This window comes from Nomascus leucogenys, chromosome 12 (genome assembly GCF_006542625.1).
Source record: "Nomascus leucogenys isolate Asia chromosome 12, Asia_NLE_v1, whole genome shotgun sequence".
NCBI classification, from domain to species: domain Eukaryota; kingdom Metazoa; phylum Chordata; class Mammalia; order Primates; family Hylobatidae; genus Nomascus; species Nomascus leucogenys.
The window spans coordinates 44,129,643-44,153,508 of record NC_044392.1 but is presented as its reverse complement, the minus strand read 5'-3'; the positions used below and the strand labels follow the sequence as shown (position 1 = coordinate 44,153,508).

The 23,866-nt window shown below is 42.1% G+C and overlaps 2 protein-coding genes across 13 annotated transcripts in view; both read right to left on the bottom strand.

Annotated features, from left to right (window-relative positions):
* The window catches only part of ARHGEF11 (Rho guanine nucleotide exchange factor 11), a 112,170-nt gene extending 104,202 nt beyond the window's left edge, over positions 1 to 7,968 (bottom strand). For 6 of the 12 annotated variants that reach the window (XM_030824163.1, XM_030824166.1, XM_030824164.1 and 3 more), the window contains exon 1: positions 6,470 to 7,968. In XM_030824163.1, the coding sequence (XP_030680023.1) occupies positions 6,470 to 6,501 (32 nt within the window). In that variant the 5' untranslated portion in view covers positions 6,502 to 7,968. The remainder of the gene's footprint in view (positions 1 to 6,469) is intronic. The other 6 variants (XM_030824169.1, XM_030824171.1, XM_030824167.1 and 3 more) reach the window with 2 other exon arrangements.
* A 13,610-nt stretch (positions 7,969 to 21,578) lies between these two features.
* LOC100587809 (WD40 repeat-containing protein SMU1-like) lies at positions 21,579 to 23,547 on the bottom strand. Its single transcript, XM_012511506.2, is given in 4 exon segments — positions 21,579 to 22,159; positions 22,467 to 23,135; positions 23,138 to 23,367; positions 23,369 to 23,547. Coding segments are annotated over 4 exon segments (1,536 nt in total). The 3' UTR covers positions 21,579 to 21,701.
* Between the last annotated feature and the right edge of the window lie 319 nt (positions 23,548 to 23,866).

The following is a 23,866-nucleotide window of genomic DNA, read 5'->3' as shown; positions in this document are numbered from 1 at the left end:
CCAGCCTGGCCAACATGGTGAAACCCCGTCTCTACTAAAAATACAAAAAGTAGCCGGGTGTGGTGGCAGGTGTCTGTAATCCCAATTACTTGGGAGGCTGAGGCAGAGAATCGCTTGAACCCAGGAGGCGGAGGTTGCAGTGAGCCAAGATCACACCACTGCACTCCAGCCTGGGTGACAGAGCGAGACTCTGTCTCAAAAAAAAAAGAATGTAAGCTCTATGTTCTCCTGTACTAGCTCTCAGGACACTGAGAACTGCACTGAGCCATCTGATAAATATTTCAAGTCCAACCAAGCGACTATCAAGCGCCACAGATCACAGGTAATCACCAGGAGGGCTGCTAGATTGGTTCCCTACTTGATTTGGGGCCAGGCTGTGACTGATGACTACAGATCCCATCATGCCATTTTGTAGTGGCTGCTCCCAAATACGGGAGAGAAAGGAGCAAGGGCTGGAAAGCAAGACTCTGAAATTACTTCACTCTAACTTTTCAAAGCCCCTTTCTCACACATTCATGTCTTAGTTTGCTATTCTTTAAAATGAGGAGGAAAATCTTAAGGAAGTCAACAAAGGTAATAGAGGGATACTAGTGACTTTAAGGCCTATGCTGATCACAATAGAAAGACAATAAAATGTTTTTAAATTGTGGCAGAGGAAGTTTCATACCCAAAGGGATTTCTAATTGTTGAACTCATGGAACCATCCTCCAGAGATCACTGAAAATGGGAGAGCCCTCAACCTGTCTTTACTAGCTTAAGAGACACCCTATTTGAAGTCAAGAGGAAAGGGCAAGAGGATCCCTTGAAGCCCTGCCAGATTTTTGTGATTTTTCCCTGAAATCTGTCCAACTGTTTTAGTACAATAAATTGGGGTATTCTTCCAGACCTTAAGAACACCTTCCAGGCCTGGCATGGTGGCTCGCACCCATAATCCTGGGACTTTGGGAGGCCGAGGTAGGCAGATCGCTTGAGTTCAGGAGTTTGAGACCAGTCTGGGCTACATGTGAACCTCATATCTACAAAAATTAGCCAGGTGTGGTGGCACACGCCCGTAATGCCAGCTACTCAGGAGGCTGAAGTGGGAGGACCACCTGAGCCTGGGGAGGTCAAGGCTGCAGTGAGCCGTGATCATGCCACTGCACTCCAGCCTGGGCAACACAGTGAGACCCTGTCTCAAAAAACAAAAAACAAAACCACCTTCCAAATCCTATTCCAATTCTATTAGGGGCCATGGATTTCTCAGTTCCTCCCCATGTTTCCATGTCCTTGTACTTCCATCTTCTCTCCCATCTGATCAGGCAGCGTTGTTCTCTGTTCTTTTCAAACTTTCATTTTCACTGATTTTCAGGAAAGCCAGATAATGATTTCTGAAAAACCATTTGGCCCACTGAAAGGACACAAAGCATTCTGGTTTCAGAGGCTCAAAGAATGTAACAGCTAAAAGCAATCAAATCTTAGAGCCTGGCTAGCCTAATTCCCTCATTTTTCCAGATAAGAAAACTGAGGTCGAGGGCAGGTAAGCACCTTTGCAAGGTCATTCACCCAGTTGCTAACAAAGCTGGCTCCAACATCCACATCCACTAACTCAGATGCTGTGTCCTTTCCTCAGAACTCCAAACCTCCTTCCACAAAAGATCTAACATGACTTTTTATGAAGTTATACTTTTTTCTTTTTGAGACCAGGATCAGCAACTTCTTCAGTACTGTTTAACCCATGGGGCAACGGAGTGATCTTGCATGCCACTAGCAGGTGTATGCTTGGGTCTTTTATCAATACAGTGATTGACAAAAGAAGGAACATCACAATCCACAGCAAAAAGAGTTTCCAAGCCACGTGATATATCTTTGAGTTAAGCTTAAAAAATAATAAACCAATAAAATGAATTTTTAAAGGCAATGCCACTATGAAGAGGTGAAATAGATTCAGTCAATACAGATTAAAATAACTTCTCTTATGTTTATAGAACTCAACAGTTAACAAAGCCTTTTCACAAACATCAGATTATCAGAACTTTAAAGCAGCAAGAAACACTATACAAACTAGTTTCTAAACTCCATTCCACAGAGGCTGTGAGCTTCCAGAACTCCTTTACCTTTATACTAACTAGGGGATTAGCTATGTGCCATTCACAAAATCTTTTTATTTTTGATGAACTCATATTGTCATTTAATTTTTCTTATTTCTTGTCTATTAAAAAAGCTAAACAAATACATTAATAAAAGGGTGCTCTTTCAGAAATGTTTTTGAGTATCTGAAGTTAAGCTTAGTCGGCTCCTTCTCATAATGGTGATTAATCGCCAAATGTTTCAGCTGCAAATCCATTGTGTCTCTCATCTCACACCCCTAGATGGGAACAAGGGTACATTTTGGAAAAGACTCAGCATTTCAGGGACTTACCATGCATAGCTCTGGATCCCTGTCTCCATTCTGGGAGGCCAACCTTCTAATCTAGGTAGAAACTCAGCTAAATGTCTGGGGACTTCTTGGTCCCAGGGGTCAATAAAGACCAGAAGCCAAGGTGCGAAGAGACCCCTGACAGAGAACAGTTGCTGGGTCTGGATTTATTTTGAATTAGGAAAGTCATACGCTTTTAAGACAAGGAATGGCTGGAGATCACAGAACAAATCCTTTCTATCCCCATCACTAACAGACATTTAAGGTGAGCCAAGGTAGATGAAGTCTCTCTCATTCATCAGAGTTCCTGGGAAGGAGATTCAGTAACTCTTCTCTTCTCACATTCTTCTAGTACCCTATCTACTGGAAAAATACTCCTTCCTCCTGACCCCATGCACTTCTACAACAATAAAGCCAGTTCACTCTGCTTAAGTTCTTCAAAATGATATAAATATTTCAGTCACCTTATTTTGTTTTGGGCTACTTAGCTCAGAAAGTTGTGCACGAAGCTAAATAAATCTGTGAATTTACCATCTATAATTTATATAGAGTTTACAGTTTAGAAAACAATTTGAAATACATTATCTCGTTTGATCTGCTCCTTTCAATAGGCCTATAAGAGAGATGAAATAAACATTATAATCCTCAAATGACACACCATATAAAAATGTTTGAGAACTGGATTGTACTTTATAGAAATGAACTACTACTGCTTTACATGAGGAAGCCAGAGGAGGCATGTGACTTCCCCAAGGTCACATAGTTAAGGGGAAAGCCAGGACTCAAACCACAAACTCTTGGCTTCAATTACTTTGGTTTGATCCTCACATGAACTAACTTTGGGCAGAGGAAAGATGTTTCATGGATGCAAACCCCTAACCCACCTGTCCATCTCAAAAACATTTGCCATGGGGGAACCAGGCTAACGGATGTAGATGGCTTAGCAAAACTCATGACCACTCCTGTAAAAATAATTCAGTATCATTATCTCTGTTTGCAATAGCAAACACATTTTTAGAAACTCTTGAAAGGAATATATATTAATGGGCAGTAAGTTGCTCATGGACAAAAACTGAAAGGGACATGAACAGCTACACTTTAGCCCATCTTTCAGTAATAATTGATTAACACTGAAAGATAAAGAATAGTTGCAAATACTTTATGCTTTCTATGGACCCAGGCGTCACTCTTGAACAGGGTGCTACGGGAGATTAAAGACTGCCGAGAAAATATACCAAAGTTTTCTTACTCTCAGCTACAATCTCTTTCCAAATACACAGTCCTTTATTATGTCATTTATTTTCTAGAAAATACATATTACCTAGGAAACCTTCTCTAATTGACCTCATTTGACTACATTTGAAATTAACACGTGAATGTTGAAACAACCTGCAATGAAAGAATTTATACTTGCTGATCTGTTCATTCACTCTAACTAACATTCATTTGTCAAACATTTCTTGAGTACTCACTCATGCAAGACACTAAGCTAGGCACACAGGATATCATACAGGCAAATCAAACTGTCCCTGCTTGTAAGGGGCTTACAGTCTGGTGTTGCTTTATGTGGTCTTCAGGAGTCTTACATGTTTCCCAGTCCCCCAGTTGCATGCTCTCTCTGTGAGCAAGAACTGTACACCTTAATTTTCTAAAACTCTCTTATAGCACTTTACACTAGGCTCTCAACACGGCAAACTGATAAACTGAAAGAATACTAGACCCCATAATCTGCAGTATTTTATTCCTTTCAGTGTGATTTAAGACTGTAAATTATTTAAAATCATAGAGTCTTGAGGCTGATGTTGCCGAAAGTTCCAACTGAGTAAGCCTACAGTTAAGGGAGTAAGATTCAATGCAGCCAGCTGGGGATGTCTGAAGGGGATCTGAGTCCTACCACTCTTAATGGGGAAGAGAATCAGGCAGGGTGGAGGTGAGGAACACCCTTACCCTGCAAAGCTGCACTATCTTATAGGAGAAAATAGTGCTTTAACTATAGGACTTAACAGGTATGAGCCCCAAGACTGAACCCCCAAGGTAGGAGCCCCAGGACAGAAAAGTAGAAGGGAAGACCGTGACTGCTGACGGGCACTTTACCCTACTGCCAAAGAGAAAGAAGAAAACGGTGCCCCACACATTCTACAGGACCAGTATAGAAGCCTAGTTAGACATGATGGGGCAATGAAAGAGCCAGATTCAGACTCAGAAGACTTGTGTTTGAGTCTTTGAGTCCAGATTCTGCCACTAGCCAGGCGAGATAGCACTGGGCAGGCCAGGTAGCAGCCTCTCTGAGCCTCAGTTTCCCCTTCTGTGAAACGTGAATAATAACCTCTGATGCTTTTGTCTACCTCACACAGAACCACTGTGAGATTCAAACGAGATATGTTCTACGAAAGCACTTAGGGAACTGTAATGTGCTGGGCAAATCCTGAGACTTTTTATCTGTGAGGATATCCAAACCCCCAGGAGTGTCTCACATCAATCCAGGAACCCTCACCGCCTCCTCCTTCTTGCACCCCCCCAAAACTTGGGTTCCCATCTTCTCAAATCCCTGCATTTACCAGAAAGAGTTCACCATCCAAATCTTAAAAAGGCAAATGCACTAATTCTCAAACTCCAAGAGGATGAAAAGGGTAGAAGGGCAGCCATGTAAACCATTCCAATTCCTCACCTTGACACAGCTCAGTTCTCCCTTTCCAAGGGTCAAACTGCAGAGAGGCCAACAGAAAGGAGGAGGGAGGTCTGAACTGGCCATATATCCTTTGTGGCTGTCTGCCTCCTCTTCTCCACTGCCAAGTCAGTTCCCATCTAGGGACTGCTGAACTAATCTAAATGGGACTCTGAGGCAATACAGAGATTAGTGCTTGGGAGAGAGAGATTATATGCATTTTAGGCCACATTCCACAGCCAAAAGGAAATTATTATTAGCATGGATAACCGAAGGTGGACTGGGCATGGAGGGAGCAATTGCTCCTTTGCAAATATTCTTCTCTATCTCTCCAATAATATTTTTTTCCAGGCCCAGTCCTTTCATTTGCTTGTTCAGTCCTTCAACCACCCATCTATCCCGTTAGGATGTGTGCAGTGCCCACAAAACACGCCCCCCAGCAAGGTTCTCATGGGGAGAAGGGTTGAGGAGGGGTAAGGGAGGGAAGGAAAAGGCAGACACCTTACAAAGTTGTACCAATCATTTGGAGGTAAGAATTGCAACCACACAGTAACATTACCAGTGATAGAGGTGGCTGGGCAGACACTTGGGGGAAGGGGTGTCATGTGCTCAGACTCTGAGGGCCAGTGCTGCTGCCCAGCAGGCCTCCGAGCCCAAAACAATTTCTTCTGGCTCCAGGCAGAGGGAAGGCCCATTTTGCAGAGTCAAGCTTATTAAGAACAGCTTGGAAGATTAAACCTAGAGCATCAGCCGGTTGGCAGGTCTCAATTTAAACTCTAAGCTTGGAGGAGAGGAAATTCTAATGTGATCTATGCATTTTGGGACCATGTCAGCTACTGGTAAAAATCCAGACCTGCATGGGTGCAAAGGATGTTTCTGTCCCATCATTCAGGCCAAGAACATCCTCTTCATTTCTAGAAATGGGATCCACCCCGTCACCAAGCCCCACCATTCCATACCAACCAGCCTGGTGGAGGCCCACGCCCCTGCCAGGGCCCTTCTCCCAGCAGCTCCAACACCTAAAACCAGTCCCCCTAGTGCACCCCTAGGAGCTCACAAGACTGGCTTACCCCCACCTGAGGCTGGCAAGTTGGGGGGACTCAAATTCAGCCTTTACCCTGGCAAAAGTCAAAAGCCACTGGAAACACATCCTCCTCCTTCCCCTCTCCTGGCTTCACTGTTTATTGCTTATATTCAAAAGACGCTGAATCAAGAGCTGTTTTTAACATAGACACACAGAGAGCACATAACCACATAGGCTGACAGTCCCCAGAGACTAATGCTCCTAGCCCATCAATTCCCATAGCCCACCCAGACCCTTATTTTCAACCATTTATTAAAATGCAACACCACCCCTCCCAGTCTTTCCTTTGGTCAATGTTGAAAAATCAAATTATTAGCAAACCTACCTGTCTATACTCTGGGGTAACCTTACACTCATGGTTTCTCGGTGTCTCCACGGTTCCAGAATCCTGTAGCTTTGGTGTCTTGATCAGGATTGAATCGCTTGCAATTTTTGAGCAAGGTGAGAGGAAGGCCTCCCAACTTGAAGATAGACTCCTTTCTCCTCCAGCTTTCAGGACCCTGGTAACTGATGCTCCACTCTACTTCTACCAGTGAACATGATTTCCTTTCTCAGCCCCTCTTCCCCTCCCCCGCTTTAAAAAAAAAAAAAGAAAAAGGAAAAGAGGAAAAACTACGACCTTCTCAGAAACCAAAAACCCAGCCACGAATCTCTTCAAGGTTAGCACTATGGGCTAAAAAAATGAATCACAGAAAAATGTGCCTTCAAAATATCACTGTTAACTGCAAAGTACAGATAAAACCATCCTTTAAATCCAGTTTTCTCAGCTATCCTTCTGTTGGCAAGAGACCCTCTAACTCAAAGGGGGAAAATAATTTTCTAGTCTCCAATGCTTAATATGACAACAGCAAATATCTTTGAGGAAAGGAAAAAAAGGATTAATAAATCCGAAATGGCACTCGGAAAAAATCTTCCAGCTGATTTGCACAGTAAAAAAATAAATAAAACCATACAATAGTATGTACACAACAGCACTCCTTCCAAGTCCAGTGCAACCCTGGGAACCAAAATTTATGGACTTCCTTAAAAAAAAAAAAAGCTTTTAAATTAAATGTTTTGAAATTCTTAAATGAGCCAATTGCACCAAAAAAAAAAAAAAAAAAATCAAAGAACACCTGAAATGCAATGCTTTTTACCTTTAAGATGGTAGTAATGATAACAAACCAGAGATAATCTCTGAAAATATTCTCTCCTTTTCTTTTTCCTTTAAACTTGCAGGTTCCTCCACCTACCCCAGCCTGATTCTCAGACCCAGCCTACGTTCGGCCTTTTTCTGAAAGACAATTTCCTGAGTTAGTTCTGCTGTTGGGCTCCTCCACATCCAGGCTCCGAAATTTTCTCTTGCCTCAGCCTCCATGAAACGGAGATTTCGCTTCCTCCCGTTCCCCTTTCTCTCTCCCTCTCTCTCGCCCGGCCAGAAAGACGGCTCCCTTATTATTCGTTCGGATTATTATTGTGGATTTGAGTTCGAGGTGGGTTTTTCTTCCACACCAGCCTCCTGGAAAATCCGATCGCCTGTCTCCTCTCGGCCTCTCCTTGCCTCCCTTTCGACCCCTCGCCTAATCTCACAGGCAGAAGCCCGCAGTGCTTCGCGCAGGACGCCCGGCCGGGCCTCCGGCTCCCGGTGCCGTTCGCCCCGCGCCCGACCTCCGTGTTCCGGCCTTCGCGGCCGCTCGGGACGCCAGGCTCGGCGCACAGAGAAGGTGGCGGCGGCTGCGGCAGGCCGGCACGAGCGGGCGTCCGACTGCCGGCGTCGCGGCCGCGCTCGCCTCCTTCCGGGCCCCTTCCCCCTCGGCTCGCCGCTCGCTCGGGCGCAGGCCCGGCCGGCCGCCCCCCTTCCCTCCCTCCTTCTTCCCTGCGAGCCTTTCTCCTTCCCTCGCTCCCGCGGGGCGGGGCCGCAGGCTCCTCCTCCTCCTCGCTGCGCTGCCCGCCGCCCGCCGGTCTTTCCCCTCACGCCGCGGCGGCCGGGGGCGGGGGCGGGAAGCTGACCGCCTTTCCCTGCCTCGGTTCCCGCGGCAGCGACTCCCGCCGACCGGCCCGCCCCTGTCCCGGCCTCTCTGCGCGTCCTGCCCCCCACAACCCTTTGCCGTCGCTCCTCGGCCGGTCCCCTCTGCGGCCCCTCAGTCGCCGGCCCTGCCCCTCGGCGCGGCCTAGCGGGTCCCCGTCTCAGCCGGAACCCCGGCCCGGCCCGCGGGCGACCCCGGCCCTGACCCCGCCAGGCACCGCGCGCCGTCCCGCCGCCGCCACCACCACCCCTGCCGCCTTTTCGCCGCTTTTCCTCGGCTGCTTTTCCCCCTCTTACTGACTTCTGCTCGGGAGCCGACCTTTGTTTCCTACCCCCTGCCCGCCCAGCCACCGTGCCCGCGCCCCGTGCCCCTGCCCACGGGTGCAGGTTTACCTCTTTGAGTCCACCGGCATTACCCCTGCGCCCGCAGCTACGGCTCACCCTCTCTCCACCTCTCTTCTGATCTTATTTTTCAAACATTTGTTGCGGCCTCCTTCGTGGTGTCAGTTCTTTTAACTGTTTCCTCCCGTTTCTGTGGTCCTTCCCACTTCTAATACCACCGACTTAGGGGGAAGACCCTTCGCTGTTTCCTCTCGGCTTGGCTTGGGCATCTTAATACCAGGCTGTGTAAAGTGTCTTTGAACTCTATGGAAGAGCCTTTCCAGAGCAATTCTATTTTCATAACCCCCTCTCATAGAATCACAGTTTCTAAATCTTTACAAGTAACATGACATTTGTCAGAAGGTCCCGAGCGTTATGATTAAAAATCATTAAGGCCGAGGCGGGGCCTGAGGTCAGGAGTTCGAGACCATCCTGGGCCAACATGGTGAAACCCCGTCTCTACTAAAAATACAAAACTAGCCGTACGTGGTGGCGCGTGCCTGTAATCCCAGCTACTCGGTAGGCTGGGGCACGAGAATCGCTTGAACCCGGGAGGCGGAGCTTGCAGTGAGCCGAGATTTCGCCACTGCACTCCAGTCTGGGCAACAGAGCGAGACTCCGTCTCAAAAAACTAATAATAATAAAAAATTTTTTAAAAAATTATTAAAATAAAAAGGAAACTCTCACTAGGATTGGGGAGTGGACTTTGCCTTCTTGCCTAGGTAAATGCCATTGTAAAATACTCTGCAGGCAGTGGGGTGTTTGCATAAGTTCTCTTCCTTTCACACTACCTGGATTGTTCTGGGAGGGGGTGGAGATGTATATGTAAATTATCTATACACATTCGTGAGCTCTGGAGTGACCTCATCAGTTTAGAAGTGGTAGATATGCAAATTGCAAGAGGAAAAAGAAACGAATAAGCATCAATTGAAGACCTACTATGAACCAGGAACTTTCCCTTTAATGTATATCAGGTATAGGTTGGCAAATAACCTGCTTCCTTCACCCTGTCTCCACCAACCCCTAGGCCAGAACTCCCCAAAACAGGTGATCTGCCCAGCATTTGAAGCACGGTCTAGATTGTTGCTGACTTAATTGTGTCTTTCTTTCTCATACTACCCGCAAAAATGACGCCCTCAAATGTGGACACTGCTCTGTGGTGACAGACCACTGGTTGTCAAACATTTTAAAATAATATTTTCTTGGCCCGGCGCGGTGGCTCACGCCTGTAATCCCAGCACTTTGGGAGACCGAGATGAGTGGATCACCTCAAGTCGGAAGTTCGAGACCAGCCTGGCCAACATGGTGAAACCCCGTCTCTACTAAAAATAAAAAAAAATTAGCTGGGTATGGTGGGGAGCGCCTGTAATCCCAGCTACTCCGGAGGTTGAGGCAGGAGAATCGCTTGAACCTGGGAGGCAGAGGTTGCAATGAGCCGAGATTGCGCCACTGCACCCCAGCCTGGGTGACAAGAGCGAAACTCCGTCTCAAAATAATAATAATGATGATAATGTTTTCTTAATATATGTAATATTTTTTAAAGCAAGTATTTACATATATTTTATTACATATCTTATGCAACATTGCCTAGTGTAGAAATAGTAAAAGGTTGAAATTTAAAAATGAACATTTTTTAAATCATGCTTTTTGGTGAAAGTTAATTGCTGCAATAACTGGAAAAGATGCTTGCCAAAGATAGGTAGATTCAAACAGAAGAAGTATGCCCTTGATTGCATTTATTAAATCATGATACTTATTTTCCAATCCCATTCATCAACAATGCAGACTTCTAATTGAAATTCAACTAGTAAATTTATATCTTAAGTCAATCCTTCTTGAATGATTGGAAGGTGTTACATTTTTATATTCTTAACAAATGGGTTCCAGCCATTAAGAAATTTCATTTAACTTTTAAAAATAGGTTTTCAAATTCTGTTTCCTAATTTTTCAAAGTGTGCAAGGGTTTTGATAGGTGAAACCATTGTTTTTGGTAATTAAAAAAATCACAATATTGGAACCATTTCCAGTCATCCATCTTCAAAATACTTTTTCCTAAAGTATGTGTTTCTTTAGAAAAGCAGTGACTTCCTCGCTCGTAGATAGACTGTCATCTTAACCTTGAAGGGACAGCTTGAAGGGACAGATTAAGCGGCGTTTTTGTTGTTGTTTGTTTTTGTTTTTGCAAGTAAGTGCTAGGTAGCATACTCTTGACAGCCATTTCTCATCATAGAACACTGAAATAAAAATGTGCATCTCCTCCATGTTCAGTATTTCATTTTAGGCTTTCCCCAGGAGATTGTCAATCTGCACAGCAAAGATTTTCGTGGCCATTCTCTGTCATTACAAAGAATTGTAAAGTTTGTAGCAGTTAACAGGCTTGTTTTTGTCTGGTGGATGACGTACATTATGAAGAAAATGAATGTCAGTGGTGATGTTACCTCTGGTTCTTGGAACCTCCTCATATACTGTGTGTGACAGATGACTTCTGACATAGTGACTGAGTGAGAATGCCAGGTCATTAGTATTAGTAAAACCTAATTATTTTTGCCATAATTAAATACTATTATACTATTATGAGTGCATTCTTTTTTTTTTTTTTTTTTTTTTTTTTTTTTTTTTTGAGACAGGGTCTCACTCTGTCGCCGAGACTGGAGTGCAGTGGCACAATCTCGGCTCACTGCAAGCTCTGCCTCCCGGGTTCACACCATTCTCCTGCCTCAGCCTCCCCAGTAGCTGGGACTACAGGCGCCCGCCACCACGCCCGGCTAATTTTTTGTATGTTTAGTCGAGAAGGGGTTTCACTGTTGTTAGCCATGATGGTCTCGTGACCTCGTGATCCACCCGCCTTGGCCATGAGTGCATTCTTGAATACTTTCCTCATGCATCTCCTTGAACACTCCACTTTGAAGATTACGAGAATGGCTTTAGTAAGATAGAGTTCCCTGAAGTTAGTTGGCCATTTAAGTAAACTGCAAGTCTCAGGTCAAAAAACAAAATAGATTAGATTGTGTCCTAGAGAGACTGGGTTGTAGGAATCTGGAGGCAGCTGGTGATCAATGGAAAGAACACTACACTAGAAGTCCGGAGAACCAGATAACTTTGTGAACTGCCATCTGCAGTTTGTAAGGATTTAATATGAACAAGCCTGGGCTCTGTAAGCTATAGAGTGCTGGGCAGGAAAATCAGGATAAATCTTAGGGAGCGATACCTTAAAACAACCTTGTCCAACCTGGGGCCCGCAGGCCACATGTGGCCGAGGACAACTTTGAATGCAGCCCAACACAAATTCATAAACTTTCTTAAAACATTATGAGATTTTTTTAAAGCTCATTAGCTATTGTTAGTGTTAGTGTATTTTACGTGTGACCCAAGACGATTCTTCTTCTTCCAGTGTGGCCCAGGGAAGCCAAAAGATTAGACACCTCTGCCTTAAATGAACATAGTCCTTTGAACTTTTTTCCCACAGAACTCTATCAATAGATGAATTCTTTTCTCTGCCCAACATCCTGGGGAATAGGTAGGGCGCTAGTTGTTATGTCTATTTACATTAAGGTTAAGGAAACTATGGCACAGAGAAGTTTTAGGTGATTTGCATGAAATCCCATTAATTGATAGATCGAGGCTAGAATTCATACCTGATTATCTTTAAGTAGTGAGAAGCAAAGAAAAAGGTGGGTAGATGGGTATGGTCAGCTTTTATTTCTGGGAGAGATTCTAGAAACTGAATGCTTGATTGAATAGCTGACGGAGAGCAGTGATGAAAAACCTTGAATGGTTCACGATGTGAATTCTAGAGAAGCAACTTCTCATCCATGAGCAGACATCAGCATCCCAGATTGGTGTTTCTTTTAAAGAGATGAACTCCAGGTTGCTGTCATTCTCCTTCTAGGGTGCTGTTAAGGGACAGACCTGGCAAAATAAAATCACCATTGGAGACATAGTGCCATTGTTTCATTGACGATCTTTCACTCCTCTTAAACCTTGATCAATTGGGAAGATGATGTGAGAGGCTTAATTAAGATATTGCTTACTCCTAAGGGTGAGAAAATTCTGTGGTTTTTTCATCAGCTGATTTTGATTTCTCTAGAATACTTCTGGGTAGCCAGAACAACCAGTCCTAAAATCTCTGTTACAGATGTCATTTCATTGTCACTCAGAATATTATGTTCATTTAACCTGTTGAATTCCCAATAAAATTTTAATATCAGGTAATAATCATACCCAAAACATATATAGTGCTTGCTATGTAAATACTGTTCCAAGCAAACTACAAGAATTACCTACTCGATTTTCTCAGCAACCTTTTGAAGTAGGTACTATTATAATATCAACCTTATTTTCAGATGGGGAAACAGCGGCCCAGAGAGGGAGAATAACTTGCCCAGAGTCACAGAGCTGGAACCCAGGCAGTCTGGCTCCGGGGTCTGTGGTTGGCTTTCCTTTTATTACCTGTGCTGCTTCCTCGTCACAGGCACCATGCCAGGCCCTGGGGGAAAAGTGATAAAACCAAAGAATGATGAATTTGGCAGAACCTTCTCAGAAAGATGGGAGAGGTGCAGAGCTTTTTGAGGAGAAACTGGGGAGCGTGGAGCTAGAAGCAGAGTCCATTGGTTTAACTCCTCAACCCCCTAGAGAGTTCATTTTCCCATGGGGCAGTGGACCAGCAATTTTTCTCTTAGTTCTTTGTCTTCCCTCTCAATGTCCCTTGAGTTTTTTCCCCCAAATTTGGCCCTCATTTCTCTTGAGGATCTCAGGGAATTTATTGGAGAAGGAGCTTCTCACCTTTACTCGCAGTGAGAGGTCTGCATTGTTTTCAGGGTCACCTTCCAGGTGTGCCCTTCAGCTTCCCCAGCTTGCTACCTTTCTGTCTGTGGTTACCTTAGAAACCAGGCTCTCCCATCACACTCCAAGTAGCTGAGACAAATTGAATAACAGAAAAGGTGCCAAGATAAATTGTAAAGAAAAAAATGTGTGAAAGAGAACCAATTTTAGACTGAAGGCTAATATTTTGGGAAGTTGGATGTGGTGTGTGTGTGTGTGTGTGTGTGTGTGTTTTCTTCCAAATAAGACAAATTTCCCGGGATCAAATGTGAGAAACAAAAAAGGTGAGATACCAAGGGGAAGATAATAAAAAACTGCCCAAATCCTGCTTTTAAAACTGAAAAATATTGTGAGGTCAAGACAGGAGGATTGCTTGAGTTCCGGAGTTTAAGACCAGCCTGGGCTACATAGCAAGACCTCATCTCCACTAAAAATCAGAAACATTAGCTGGATGTGGTGGTACATACCTGTAGTTCCAGCTACTCTGGAGGCTGAGGCCAGGAGGGTCACTTGAGCTCAGGAGATCAAGGCTGCAGTGGGCTATGATCATGGCATTGCACTCCCACCTGAGTGACACAGTGAGACCCTGTCTCAAAAACAAAACGAAAAAACAAAACTGAAAAATACCCTTTTAAAAATTAAAAGAAATTTATTGACATGCAGTAAATTACACATATTTAAAACGTATAGTTTGATAAGTTTTGTCACACACACACATGAAACTATCAGCACAATCAAGATAATGAACATTATGCTGAAGAGTTTACTGTTGCTTCTTTCTGATTATTTCTTCCCAACCCTTCCCACTGGACAGCCTTCCCTATTCTGGTCCCCAGGAAATCACGGATATACTTTTTGTTTCTATAGATTAGCTTCCATCTTCTAGAATTTTATATAAATGAAATCATATAGTATGTATCTTTTTTGATGACTTGTACTCAGCATAATTATTTGCAGATTCATCTGTGTTGTTGCCGCCTTTATTTATTGCTGAATGGCATTTTTCACATTTCAATTTCTGATTACTTACTACTGATACATAGAAACACAGTTATTTTTGTATATTGATCTTGTATCTTGCAATCTTGTAAACCTATTTATTAGTTCTAGTGGGTGTTTTGTAAATTCCATCAAATTATCTGAGTAGATTGTTATATTATCTGAGAATAATAACAGTTTTATTCCTTTCTTTCTAATCTGCACTCCCTTTATTTCTTTTTCTTGTCTTATTGCACTAGCTAAAACATCTAATGCAATGTTAATAGAAGTACTAAGATAAGACATCCCTGCCTTGTTTCTTATCTTAGGGGGAAAGCAATTGTTTTTTCACAATTAAATATGATATTATCTTTAGATTTTTCTTAGATTCTTTCTATCAGGTTGTGGAAGTTCTCTCCTGTTCCTAGTGTGCTGGGAGCTTTCAAAGAATAGTTGTGTTTTAATGTACAACATGAAGACTATAGTTGAAATTGTATTATATTAAGAAATTTTGTTAAATAAGTAGATTTTAGCTACTCTTGTCATACAAAAAAAGTATGTGAGATGATTAATATGGTAACTTCCTTCACTATAGTAACCATTTTACTCTCAATATGTATCCCATAACACCATGTTATAAACCTCAAATATACACAATAACATTTGTTTTTTCTAAAAAAAGAATAGATGTATTTTATCAAATTCTTTGTTCTGCGTTAGTTGACTTGACATGATTATATGGTTTTTCTTCTTTAGCCTGTTGATATGGTGAATTTTCAGTGTTGAACCAGGCTTGAATTTCTGGGATAAATTCTACCTGGTCATGATGTATTAATCTTATTATACATTGTTGGATTTGATTTGCTAAAAATTTGTTAAGGATTTTGCATACGTGCTCATGATACTCATGATAGATACTAGTCTGTAGCTTTTCTTTCCTTTTTTTTTTTTTGAGACGGAGTCTCGCTTTTGTTGCCCAGGCTGGAGTGCAGGGGTGTGATCTCAGTTCACTGCAACCGCCGCCTCCTGGGTTCAAGCGATTCTCCTGCTCCAGCCTCCCAAGTAGCTGGGATTACAGGTGCATGCAACCATGCCTGGCTAATTTTTGTATTTTTAGTAGAGATGGGGTTTCACCATGTTGGCTAGTCTGGTCTCGAAATCCTGACCTCAGGTGGTCTGCCAACCTCGGCCTCCCAAATTGTTGGGATTACAGGCATGAGCCACCATACCGAGCTGCTTTTCTTTTCTTATAATGTTTTTGTCCAGTTTCAGAATAATGCTGGCCTCATAGAATGAGTTGGGAAGAATTATCTCTTCTTCAATGTTCTAGAAGACTTTGTGTGGAATTGGCATTATTCCTTCTTTAAATGTTTCGTAGAATACCCCAGTGAAACCATTTGGATCTGGAGTTTCCTTTGCATAGGAAAGTTTTAACTAAAATTTCAATCTTCTTAATAGATATAAGAATATAATAGATATAAGAAATAAGTCTGTTTGTGTTATCTATTTTGTCTTGAGAGAGCTTTGATAGATTCAGTCTTGCAAAGAATTTGTCCATTTCATCTAAGTTGTTGAATATCTCAGTATACAGCTGTTTATAATATTCCTTTACTATGTTGTTAATATGTATAAAATCTGATCTCTTCCTTTATTCCTGATATTTGTAATTTTTTTCCCTAGTCTGACTACAGGTTTATAAATTGTATTGATCTTCTCAAGTACCTTTTGGTTTCATTGATTTTTTTCCTAATTTTTTCTGTTTCATTAATTTCTGCACTGGTCTTTATTTTTTCCCATCTTCTGCTTACTTTGGATTTCATTTTGCTTTTTCTCCCCTAGTTTCTTAAGGTTAAAGCTGAGGTTATTGATTTGAGTTTTTTTCTAATATAGTCACTTTTACATTAAAAATATCTCTCTAAGTACTGTCTTACCTACATCCCACAAATTTTGCTATGTTCTGTGTTCATTTTCATTCAGTTTAAACTCATGGGCCAGGTGCAGTGGCTTACATCGGTAATCCTAGCACTTTGGGATGCCAAGGCAGGAGGATTGCTTGAGGCTAGGAGTTCAAGAACAACCTGGCCAACATGACAAGACTCTGTCTCTATTTTAAGAAAAGAAAAAAGAAAGATAAAAAAGACCTCATGGATTATTTAGAAGTGAATTACTTAGTTTTTAAATATTTCGGGATTTTTCCAGATATTTTTCTGTTATTAATTGCTAAGTTTATTATATTGTGGTTAGAGAACATACTTTGTATGACTTGAATCCTTTTAAATTTATTGAGACTTGTTTTATGGCACCGAATCTGGTCTAACTTGGTAAATATTCCATGCATTCTTCTACTGTTGGGTGGAGAGCTCTAATAAATGTCAGTTAGGACAGTTTGGTTAGTAGTGGTGTTCAAGCCTTTATGGCCTTACTGATTTTCTCTCTATTTGTTTGATGAATTACAGGGTGAGAGAGAGAGAAAGAGAGAGAGAGAGAGAGACAGAGAGAGAGAGAATGAGCTATTTAGCTATAATTATGGATTTGTCTATTCTTCTTTCAGTTCTATCTATTTTTGTTGCACGTATTTTTAAGCTATGTTAGTAGGTGCCTACATGGTTAGGATTATTACATCTTCTTCATGAATTGACTCCTATATCATTATGAAATGACTCTCCTTAGCCCTGATAATATTCTTTGCTCTGAAATGTACTCTCTGATATTAATAAAGCCACTCCAACTTTATTTATTTATTTGTTTATTTATTTACTTATTTTGGGGATGGAGTCTCACTCTGTCGCCCAGGCTGGAGTACAGTGGCGTGATACCAGCTCACTGCAACCTCTGCCTCCCGGGTTCAAGCAATTCTCCTGCCTCAGCCTCCAGAGTAGCTGGGATTACAGGCATGTGTCACCACACCTGGCTAATTTTTGTATTTTCAGTAGAGACGGGGTTTCACCATGTTGGCCAGGCTGGTCTCAAACTCCTGACCTCAGGTGATCCACCTGCCTCACCTCCCAAAGTGCTGGGATTACAGATATGAGCAACCACTCCTGGCCATTTATTTTTTTGAGGCGGAGTCTCCCTCTGTTGCCCAGGCTGGAATGCAGTGGCGTGATCTTGGCTCCCTGCAACCGCTGCCTCCTAGATTCAAGCGATTCTCCTGCCTCAGCCTCCCAACTAACTGGGATTACCGGCGTGCACCACCACACCTGGCTAATATTTGTATTTTTTAGTAGAGTTGAGGTTTCACCATGTTGCCCAGGCTGGTCTCAAACTCCTGACCTCAAGTGATCTGCCTACCTCAGCCTCCCAAAGTGCTGGGATTACAGGTGTGAGCCACCACACCCAGCCCCACTCCAACTTTCTTAAAATTAGAGTTAGCATAGTATATCTTTTTCCACTCTTACTTGTAACTAATTTGTGTCTTTACATTTAAAGTGGGTTTATTTATTTCTTTTTTCTCTTCTGATGCAAGGGAACTATTGATAAAGTGGACGATATGGTTTGGCTCTGTGTCCCCACCCAAACCCAAATCACATCTTGAATTGTAATCCCCACATGTCGGTCAAGGGGCATGGTGAGAGGTGACTGAATCTTGGGGGCTGATTTCCCCTTTGCCGTTCTCATGATAGTGAGTGAGTTCTCATGAGATCTGATGGTTTAAAAGTGTGTGGCAGTTCCTCCCTCGCTGTCTCTCTCTCTCCTGCTCCACCATGGTAAGACTTGCTTGCTTCCCCTTTGCTTTCTGCCATGACTGTAAGTTTCCTAAGGCCTCCTAGTCATGCTTTTTGTTAAGCCTGAGGAACTGCGACTCAATTAAACTTTTCTTTATAAATTACCTAGTCTCAGGTAGTTCTTTATAGCAGTGTGAAAATGGACTAATACAGTGGGTTTTTAGTAGGCAGCATATAGTTATGTCTTGCTTTCCCCATGCCCCCAGTCTGATAATCTCTGCCTTCTAATTGTTTAGTATATTTACAATCAATGTGATTATTGTTTTAGTTTGGGTTTCAATCTACCATTTTGCTATTATATTTCTCTTTGTCCATCTGTTCTTTCTTCCGTTTTTTCTTCCTTCTTTTGGATTGAGTGTATTTTACTGTGGTAAAATATATGTTATATATGTTATATATATATGTTATATATAATATATAACATATATAGTATCTATATATAAAACAGATTTATAATTTTAACCATTTTTAAATGTGCAATTCAGTGGCATTAACCATATTCACAATGTTGTGTAATCATTATGCTATCTTTTTCCAGAACTTTTTTCATTTTCCCAAACAGAAAGTCTGTACCCATTAAGCAATAATTCCCCATTTCCCCTTTCTTGTAGCCCCCAGTACCTCTAATCTACTTTCTGTTGCTATGAATTTGCCAATTCTAAACATCTCATATAAGTGGAATCATATAATATTTGTCCTTTTGTATCTGGCTTATTTCACTTAGCATAATATTTTCAAGTTTTATCCATGTTGTAGCACATATCAGAATTTCATTACTTTGTGTAACTGAATAATATTTCACCATGTATATATTAATTATTCTACATTTTGTTTATCCATTCACCTGTTGATGGGCACTTGAGTTGTTTCCACATTTTGGCTATTGTGCAAGTACATGGTTGTCTCTGTTTTCAATTCTCTTGGATGCATACCTAGGAGGAGAATTGCCGGATTATATGGTGGATTATATGGTAGTTCTATGTTTAACTTTTTTTTTTTTTGAGACAGGGTCTCACTTTGTCACCCAGGCTGGAGTGCAGTGACATTACCTAGCCTACTGCAGCCTTGACCTGGGCTCAAGCAATCCTTCCACATCAGCCTCCCAAGTAGCTGGGACTACAGGTGTGTGCCACCATGTTCGGCTAATTTTTAATTTTTTTGTAGAGATGGGGTCTCACTATATTGCCCAGGCTGGTTTCAAATTCCTAGGCTCAAGTGACCTTCTCACCTCAGCTTCCCAATGTGCTGGGATTACAAGTGGGAGCCACCATGCCCAGTTATGTTTAACTTTTTGAAACACTACCAAACTGCTTTCCACAGTGGCTGCACCATTGTACAGTCCCATTATCCACACACAAGGGTGCAAATTTTTCCACATTCTTGCCAAGAACACTTGTTTTCCCTTGTTTTGAGTGTGAAGTGGTATCTCATTGTGGTTTTGATTTGCATTTCCCTTATGACAAATGATGTTGAATATCTTTTTTTTTTTTTTTTTTTTTTTGAGACGAAGTCTTGCTCTGTCGCCCGGGCTGGAGTGCAGTGGCGCCATCTCGGCTCACTGCAAGCTCCGCCTCCCGGGTTCACGCCATTCTCCTGCCTCAGCCTCCCGAGTAGCTGGGACTACAGGCGCCCGCCATCACGCCCGGCTAATTTTTCTGTATTTTTAGTAGAGACGGGGTTTCACCGTGGTAGCCAGGATGGTCTCGGTCTCCTGACCACGTGATCCGCCCGCCTCGGCCTCCCAAAGTGCTGGGATTATAGGCTTGAGCCACCGCGCCCGGCTGTTGAATATCTTTTCATGTGCTCACTGGCCATTTGTGTATCTTCTCTGGAGAAACTTTGTCCATTTTTGAATTGGATTGTTTTGTTGTTGATGAGTTGTTCTTTATTTATTCTGGATATAATTCCATCAGATATATGATTTTCAAATGTTGCCTCCCATTCTGTGTGTTGGCTTTTCACTTGTGTCATTTGATGCATTGAGGTGTTTACTTTTGATTAAGCCCAATTTATCTATTTTTTCTTTCATTGCCTGTGCTTTTATTGTCATGTGTAAGAAACCATTGCCAAATCCAAAGTCATGAAGATATTCCTGTCTGTTTTCTTCTACAAGTTTTATAGTTTTGCCTATTAAACTTAGTTTTTTGATTCATTTTATCTAATTTTTATATATGGTGTAAGGTAAGGGTTTTATCATGAAAAGTTGTGAGATTTTGTCCAACTTCTTTCTTTTGCATGTGAATATCTATTTTTCCCAGCCCTATTTGTTTAAAAGATTGCCCTTTCCTAATTGAATGGTCTTGAGATGCTTGTCAAACATCAATTGAGCATATATACGAGGGTTTATTTATTGGATCTCTATTCTATTCTATTGGTCTATATGTCTATATGCCAGTACTACTCTTGCTCTGTAGTAAGTTTTGAAATTGAGAAGTTTGAGTCATCTTTGTTCTTTTTTGAGATTGTTTTGGCTATTTGGGATCCCTTGAAATTCCAAATAATTTTATGATAAGTTTTTCTATTTCCACCAAAAACCCTGAAACAAACAAACTCCCTTGAGATTTTGATAGGGACTGCATTGATTCTGTAGATTGCTTTGGGTAATGTTGGCACCTTAACAATATTGTCTTCTAACCCATAGACATGGGATGTCATTCCATTTGTCTAGGTCATCCTTAATTTCCCTCAGCAATGTTTTGTAGTTTTTAGTGTATAAGTCTTTTACCTCCTAGATTAAATTCACTCCTAAGTATTTTATTCTTTTTGATTCTCTGAAAAATAGAATAGTTTTCTTAATTTTATTTTGAAATTCTTCACTACTAGTGTGTATAAATACAACTGATTTTTGTGTGTTTGTGTCGTGCAACTTTGCTGAATTTTTTTTTTTCCAGAAAGGTATAAAGTTTATTAACATCTTAAAAAAAAAAAAAAAAAAAGATGGGCCAGGCACGATGGCTCATGCCTGTGATCCCAGCCCTTTGGGAGGCCAAGGCAGGTGGATGATCTGAGGTCAGGAGTTTGAGACCAGCCTCGCCAACAGGGTGAAACGCCATCTCTACTAAAAATACAAAAAAACCCAGCCAGGTGTGGTGTCGCACAGCTGTAGTCCCAGCTACTCGGGAGGCTGAAGCAGGAGAATTGCTTGAACCCAGGAGGCAGAGGTTGCAGTGAACCAAGATTGTGCCACTGCACTCCAGCCTGGGCAACAAGCAAAACTCCATCTCAAAAAAAAAAAAAAAAAAAAAAAAAAAAAGATGGAACAGAACACAGCTACTGAATATGATATAGTTCCTTATTTACGAGTTTTACTATGGGAGGGACATTTTAATCAGCATTTCAAATAATCAAAGGAGTAAAATTTTTTTCTAGAAATATCAGTATTTCACTCTCCAGGTAGAAGATTAATGAAAACATGAAGTGACTGCACCAGTTAAAAGAAGATAAACTAATACCTTAAAAATATATAAAAAAAAGGAAGGGTACTTGCTACTTAAACATGAATTTTCACAAAATTATTCTTGTGACTAATTCAGATAATCGATTTGCTTAGAAAAGCTGGTAAAAAAAAAAAAAAAAAAAAGCACATTACATGAATATGCCTTCATTTAAGTACGTGCTTTCAAGCTGATTTAAAAAGAAAAGTTGAATTATGGTTTCCAGAGCTTTAGGAGTCTGTCTTCACTGTAGGTAGCAATCAGGTTCTGATGAGGGTGATGTGCAATACCAATCACATCCTTCTTGTGCACTGTCAGAGTTCTCTCCAGTTTGCCAGTGACTGTACTGAAACAGTAGAGCACAAAGCCCTCCCCTACACAGTAGATCCATTCACTACGGGGAGAGAGGGCACAGCAAACGAAGTCCCCACCTTCTCTTTTACCAGAACTGAAGTTTCTGACAATCTGCCCCTGCATGTTCATGATGACCACCGTGTTTGATCTGTTGCACAACACAAAGTGCTGAGGATTTTTAGGAAGTAGAATCACACTGTTGATGGTAATATCTGTCCCCGCAGTGCTGCCCAGGGATTTAAAGGTATTTGAACATTCTGTGGTCTTCATATTCCAGATCTTTACAGTGCCATCAAAGGATGCACTAATAATATAATGTCCATCTTTTTTTTTTTTTTTTTTTTTTTGAGACGGAGTCTCGCTCTGTCGCCCAGGCTGGAGTGCAGTGGCGCAATCTCGGCTCACTGCAAGCTCCGCCTCCCGGGTTCATGCCATTCTCCTGCCTCAGCCTCTCCGAGTAGCTGGGACTACAGGCACCCGCCACCACGCCCGGCTAATTTTTTGTATTTTTAGTAGAGATGGGGTTTCACCGTGGTCTCGATCTCCTGACCTCGTGATCCGCCCGCCTCGGCCTCCCAAAGTGCTGGGATTACAAGCGTGAGCCACCGCGCCCGGCCCTATAATGTCCGTCTTGTATAAATGTTGCTTTGTTAACAAAGGAGGAATGGCCACAAAATTCCTTCAGGGTTTTCCCAGATTTTAAACCATGAATTCTAATTGTCTGGTCAAAAGAAACACTAAGGATCTGACTGCTATCCTTAGAAAAGCTTAGACAGGTGACACCCTTACTGTGTGCCCTCTCACATCTCCTTAAACATTGTCTACTCTGAATCTTCCATACCTTGATTTTTCCATCTTGGGCCCCAGTTGCTAACATTTCTGTATCTCTGCTGAAACACATGCAGAGGACAGCATCATCCATCATCATAAAGCTATCCTGGGCCTGGTACTTAAGATCCTTTCTGATTTTTCCAGTAGTAAAGTTCCATACTTCAGTGAATCCATCAACAGACCCAGTGACCGAATACTGACCATCTGGAGAAAATCGAGCACACTCCACGCGTGATTTCTGACCAAACTTAATATGCCTGCTCAGTTGTGTAGGAAACTTTTCTTCTTCCACATCTTTGACAGCTGCTTTGCCTCGAAACAAATCTATGGTCATACCAGGAGGAAGCAATCCCTGATGCTGCTGCCACTTCAGTGCCTGTCCCAGCAATGCCATGAGACGAGATGGAGGTACCAGACTGACTTCACCAGCTAAGGCCTGGGCAATTGCTGCTCTTCTCTTTCTTTGCTACTTCCATCTGAGTATGCCTCATGAGGATCAAGGTAAGACCTGGCCGAAAGGTTCTCCAGATGAATATATTGCTCTGGCTGTGTTTGTTTTAATGTGATCGTGGGATCAGTCTGTCTCAATAGTGACCTGGCAGCACCCAATTCACCTAGCTCTATCAATTCCAGAACAACCTGTTCATAGAGGTAAATGAGGGTTTTGTCTGGCAATTTCAGAGACTGTATAGCCTACAACAGTATCCCAATGGCCACTGTTAATGTCAGCCACAAAACTCTCAATGCTGTCCACAGTATTCAGAGACACAGTAGCCTCCTCCTGCAAGGTGGCTAATGCCCGACGTAAACTGTTCTCCTTCAAGTACTGCATGATAAGGCGGATCACATCCGAAGATTCAATTTCGATCGACATAGCTGTATCTCTCTGGGAGCAGGCTCCAGTTCTCCCCTGAATTTGTTTATTCATTCTAACTATTTCCGTGTATGTATTCTTTAAGGTTTTCTACATATGTCATATCGTCTGCTAATAGAGATAATTTTACTCCTTCCTTTCCAATGTGGATGGCTTTTTAAAAAAATTTTTTTTTGTGTGTGTGTGTGTGTAATTGCTCAGGTTAGAACTTACAGGACTATTTTGAATAGAAGTGATGAAAGTGGAAGAACCTGTCTCATTCCTGACCTTAGGGGAAAGCTTCCAGTTTTTCACCAGTGAGTATGGATCTTTCATGTAT